General features: G+C 32.2%; 1 protein-coding gene across 1 annotated transcript in view; it reads right to left on the bottom strand.

Annotated features, from left to right (window-relative positions):
• Positions 1-1,335: 1,335 nt before the first annotated feature.
• Positions 1,336-6,000, bottom strand: part of Cdk4 (Cyclin-dependent kinase 4) — a 157,688-nt gene continuing 153,023 nt past the window's right edge. The window contains exon 7 of the mRNA XM_090380723.1: positions 1,336-1,512. Coding sequence (XP_090236849.1) covers positions 1,336-1,512 — 177 coding nt within the window. The remainder of the gene's footprint in view (positions 1,513-6,000) is intronic.

Below are 6,000 nucleotides of genomic sequence, written 5' to 3'. Positions count from 1 at the left end.
ATATATCTTCCATTTATTAAATATTTTCTTTTTTTGTTTGTTAAAAAACATCTCACACACATCCATTTTCTTAATCTAGTCATCTTGACTAACATTTTTCAAATTTTTTTTTTTTTTATTGGAATGATGAAACATTGAAGGTTCTGAGCATCTCTTTTAGGTTTACAATTATACATTTTATATGAAACCAGGCTAGTTAAAACAAAAATCTTAAGGCAAAATCCTTAAAATGAAGCTGTACAGGCTTTTTTTTTGGCTATAAGATATGTACATATTTTATGGAACATAACTGTAATTGTAAAATATTTCATCCAAAATTTAAACTTCCTGCACTGGCAGTATAAAAGCTGCAGGTTCAGGAAAGTGAACATTCGTTTCATTTCAGTATCTCCTGCATACATTCATCAAAATGTATTATAAATATTAGAGAAAATTGAAGAATAAAGCACTGCAGTAACATTTAACCTTGGAATTATTCACAGGTTACATATAAGGGCTATTCAAATTAGACTGAGAAACATCAAATATGGAAAACTGAACACAGACACCATGTACACTAATGAGCTAAATATGTAAATATAGGTACAACATAGTCTATACATAGGCACAACGAAGTAGAATCTGTTAATTGTGTAGCATGTTCATGTGAAGTGCATATGATGGATCTGTTCAAATCAATGCAACATGCTTTGATCTTTCTTTGACTGTCAAGTGCCATTACTTAAAGTTTCTGTCTTATGGACCTTGAAAAATAGTGAAGCCTTGTAATTACCATACCCTTTGGTCCCTCGGGAGATAGAAAAAAAATTCCCAGGTGGTTTCACACAGATGATGAAATTAAAAATACAGGCTGGTTAAAGAACAGTCACATCTGATTTCTATATGTATTTTTATATGATTTTTATGCATATTTTTATATGATTTCTGTGTTTCATTTAAACAACCCTTATATATCAGCAGCAGTTAATCATAATACCAAGTATTATAAAATTAAAATATACAAATCTCTTAATTGTATAAAAATATGCAATTTAATTATCAAATATACAGGCTTTACAGAGACTGACAAGATGCAATACATCTAAATGTTTACCTCCAGTTCAACTGTTTGGTTATTAACATTTTAATCAAAAAGACTGAACTAACCCTCTACTAGCTAAAAGTCAAAAAACATCTTAGCACCAACTTTTGAATTATTTTTACAATTACCTGTGATCCCAAGTTTGACTATGTTTAATTGTAAACATTATTACAACTATTTTACTGTACAAATTCTTTATTCATATACAAAACTTCAATGGCTCTACCAGAAATCATTTAAATGGCAAAAAATTTCTAAGAATCAGGTTTTGTATCACTTGTTCCAGGTTTTGTACCTACAGATGCTAAAGTTTTCTTGGGTTTCTTGGCTTTTGCATAAATTGGTGGATAAGCTTCAAGTTCCTTAAGGTATTCATGGCTAAGTGCTTCCTTAGCACTTATCCTTTTCAGTGGATTGAAGATAAGCATTTTCTGCAAAAAAAAAAAAAAAAAAAGTCAATTTTTATGAATTGCAAAAATTAAAAAGCCACACTTCATATTTAAAAAAAGAATGCCTTAGAAGATTTACTCTATCATATTTAATCAGACATTTTTTTTTAATGGGGCAGTGATAATAACATTAGTGAGGAGGTATATCACTGGTTATCGGTCATAATTATCATTTCTAGTTTCTATTACAAGATGGAACAAAAGTCAAAGCACCATAAGGAGGTAATTAAAATTAATATATAATTTAATTAATCCATTTCAATAATAGATATTCAACTGGAGGGCCATATGCCCAAAGAAACTTTTGAAGATAAATACAAGATAACTGAAAACTATTTTAATTATTTCCTAATGTATGAATCCTGTTATTAGTCACATGACATCACAGTGGCTCAAATGATATTTGCTGTTTTGCACTTTATAACAATTCTATTCACTCAGGAGTAAGTTTGGGATCAAAATCTTTATAATATCATGTAACTGCCAGAGATTAAAAAAATAAAAGTGTGGCATTTTCCTCCTTAGCATTTTGTGAGTGAGTGGTCCCTTTTTCAACCTTCATCTCTTTTTTTTTTTTTTCTCTCTAAGAAGGGGAAAAAAGGGAATAAGAGGGAGTAAAAGATAGAGGACTCTGTAAGGTGCACAGAAAAATTTTACATTGAAAGAAAATAGACACTTCAAGAACATATTATGGTTTTGTCCTCTATTCAAATTATAAATAAACATCTATTTTTGTTTTAATTAAGACTAAAGTCTTAAACTCTTTCAGTAAGAATCATGGATGATACTTTCTTGATTTGGAAACAGAATTCAGAACTTCAATATAAAGCACAAAATTCAAACCAGAAACAGAGGACAACATCCAACTATTGTTTTTGGATTTTTTATTCAAAAAGAAGGCAATGCATTAGGTACATACTCAAGAATACAGAAAAAAAAAAAAAAATGCTTAACTTTCTCTTCCAATCATTCTCACAGTATTAAAACTGGTTTAAAATTCTAACAGCATTATTGAAACTAAATTAAAATTAGGTGGTTCACAAAATGAAAATAGCAAATTTTAAAAATATGTTACAAAAGAATGATTTATTGGGAAAACTAACAGATAAAATTATCGATAAATTCAGGAATATGGACAAAACAAGTCAGAGATGAAAGTACAGTTGTGCCCCCGTATCCGCTGATTCAGTTACTCGTGGTTAACCAAGGGAAAAAAATGAAAAAACTTAACACGTACTACTCGCGTATCCAATACGATGCTTCCATTTATTTTTTACAATGTCAATTTTAAATCAAATAGCTTCCCTTTATTTTTTTACAATGTTGCATATGGTTTGTTCACCAACATTATAATGGTTCATTAGAGATTTAATGGATGCACCACTTTCAAACTTTTGAATAATTTCAAGTTTTTGTTTAATTTGAAAGCACAACTCTTGTGTTTACCCATAATTTTCGCGATTTCTAAACAAAAAAAAATATAGTTACTAGAAAAAATAAATAAATTCCGACATCCTTGACATAAATAACAAAACAAAATTTTGTTTTTTGCAGTGCAACGGAACACAACAATCAATGCGATGCACTAAATCAAACTAAACATTTGGTCTCTTTTTTTTTCCCTTTTTTTTTTTTTTTTTTTTTTTGTTTTGAGTGGTAGGTGTGAAGCCAGTGGGAGTTGCAAAATAATAGGCACACTAATCCCCCAATGACGACTTATAACGCCGGTTCTTGTCGCTTATTTACGACTTGCAAAATATTTGTTTATACCTATTTTAGTTATTACTTGAATTTTATGATTTCTGGTTGATTTTAGTTATTACTTGAATTTTATGATTTCTGGTTGATTTTTTTTTTTTTTTTTTAAATTTGGAGTCTTGAAGTGGCCCGGTTAATCCAATCCCGGTAAATCGAGAGTCTGCTATACTTTATTATTACCGTATTTAATGTTGGTAATATCTTACTGTGTGTTTAATTTATTAATTAAACTTTATTATACATATGTATGTACAAGAAAATCACGTTATATGTGGGATCAGCAACATGCAAGTGTGGGATCACTTATATCCACAGTAGGTCTTGGAACGTATTCCTCGCCAATATGGGGATCTTACTGTATATTTGAAAAAGGCAATTTCTGCACTATATGTTAAAGGGATTGAGGAAAAAACAAGAATTTGGAAAAGAAAATATGGTTTGAAAGTAATTTTAAACCTATAAGATGGGAAATTAGTTAAAATAACTGATGCCTCTGTTAAAAAGAGCACAATTCATCAGAAAGTTTGTGAATGTGGGGGAAGATACAAGGCAGGGAGAGGGGGGGACATGCTTAGGCAAACATACAAAACATGTTTCAAAAGGCATTACGAAAAGGGGAAAGAAACAGAATTGGTGAAACATGCAACTAAGTAAATTCACATATAATTAATGTAACTTCATTAGGCATGGGAGTGAAGGAAACATATATTTTATTAAGGAAATTTAACTATAGATTTTGTAAATTAAGCTTAAAAAACTTAGCTAGAGATTTTGTAAATTAAGACTTCAGTCTTTCAATGCTATTTAGTTTCTGGTCAAAGTGGAAATTACATAACAGCTTCCTAATTTGTCACTGAAAAATATTCCTTCTTTCAGCTTTCATAACTTATTTTTGCAAATAATTGTCTTAAGTAGTTGAAACTGTCATATGCTTTAGTATAAGGTTCTTGAATAAATCCCATCTTTATGCATAAAGAAGGAGTTTACACCCTTGCAAATCTACTAAAGGTATATATGTTACACTGTCTTTACCAGGAACAAATTCTTCCCATCAGCACTGTTTTTTTGACTTTCTGGTGTTTTTCAATAGCACAACTATCCCAGAGTCAAAGGAAAAGACAGTATTTAGGAAAACTCCCTGCTGTAGTCCAAGAATTAGTGCAATGACTTTTAAATCACCACATATCTGCCAACCATAGTCTGTGATTAGTGGCACTCACTGTCAAGGAAAAGCTTCCCTATGTTTATTTCATACCAACAAGCATGAACCATGGAGATCAGACTTTTTTATTGGCATTGTGTAATAAAACTGCTTTTAAGCTAATGTTAGGTTAGACAAGTGTACAAATAAAAAATCCCAAGTTTTGCATCAGGCTATCAGTGTTCACACATGCATACATACGGCCGACCAGGCTAGCCAGGTGGGTAAAGTGCCTGCCTGGCAACCCAAAGGTCGCGGGTTCGAATCCTGCCTTGGGCTTGGATCAAAGTACTGCAAAACCTTGGAGGTGCACTATGGCCACAGAAGCCGATGCAAAAAAAAAAAAAAAAAAAAAAAAAACATGCATACAATTTCTTAGACATCAAAAAAATAAGGAAAATAAAATAAAAAGAAAAGCCTTGGCTACAGTTCCTAAATACACTGGTTTGTATTTCTGGAGTGAAGAAATTCCACTCTTACAACTGTAATCTAGGAGTTCAGCATGATGTTTTGCTAAGACCAAGTCTCTTACCAAGGCATTGAGTTTGCCACATTCCATCAGGCAAGGTGTTTTTTTTTTTTTTTTTTGTTATTGCTACTAACAGGAAGATATAAAGTGTCTTTTGAAGTTGATGCAATTATCTTCTCTTCTTTTTGCTCCTGCCTCTCCTCCTGATTTAGTTAATAGAACATTAACTGTCAATCCTTCTCCATGGAATATGGGTTTTAATAGAGATGGAACACCGAGGTATAAGGTGCCTCTGTAACCAGGTGGGAAGGAGCAGCAATGCGTAGCACACGCTTCTTGATTAGACCAGGGTTCGAGCCCATCACCACCAAATATGGAAGATGTGGAAAGGTCAGGGAATGACCACCACATATTCTCGGAGCAATATGGCCTTAGTTGCTGGTGCTCCTAAAAACAAATAACAACAACAACAACCGAGGTATAACAATACTGTGCTTGTTTTTAGTTGAAAAGCTGAAAATTTTTGTTATACAAAATTGGCAATCATAATCATTTGTTGACTCACTCACACACACACACACTTCTAATCTTCAGTTTGGTTGACATAAGCACTGGGAAAGCAAAAATGAGGGCAGGAGTGAGTTATAAGCCTAATGACTCTGATGAGTACAACGAACGATTGTACAGAAAAATAGAGTGGGCCAGTAAATCAGAATGTCTTATAATGGTGGATGTTAACTTTCCAGATATTGACTAGAACTTCGGTTGGTCACTTGCACACTAGCAAGACTTTTGTGGATTTGTTAGATGATTGTTTTCTAGAGTAGCATACAAAGAGAGTGATACTCTTGATCTGATTATCAGCAGTGATTATTCATGCATTAAGAATATGCAGTTGGTGGCAGTGATCACAGCGTACTGATGTGGGATTTACTTAAAGATGTAATTAGGGGTAAAGGGGAGAGTTTTTGCTTTTGTAAAGCAGATTACATTGGTCTCAGACAGTTTTTAAATTCTATACAATAGATCTAACCGACAATGT

The sequence above is a fragment of the Mastigoproctus giganteus genome, chromosome 9 (assembly GCF_048544385.1).
Source record: "Mastigoproctus giganteus isolate SK-2022 chromosome 9, ASM4854438v1, whole genome shotgun sequence".
NCBI classification, from domain to species: Eukaryota; Metazoa; Arthropoda; class Arachnida; order Uropygi; family Thelyphonidae; genus Mastigoproctus; species Mastigoproctus giganteus.
Note: the sequence above shows the minus strand (reverse complement) of the source record. Positions and strands in the feature narration are given on the sequence as shown.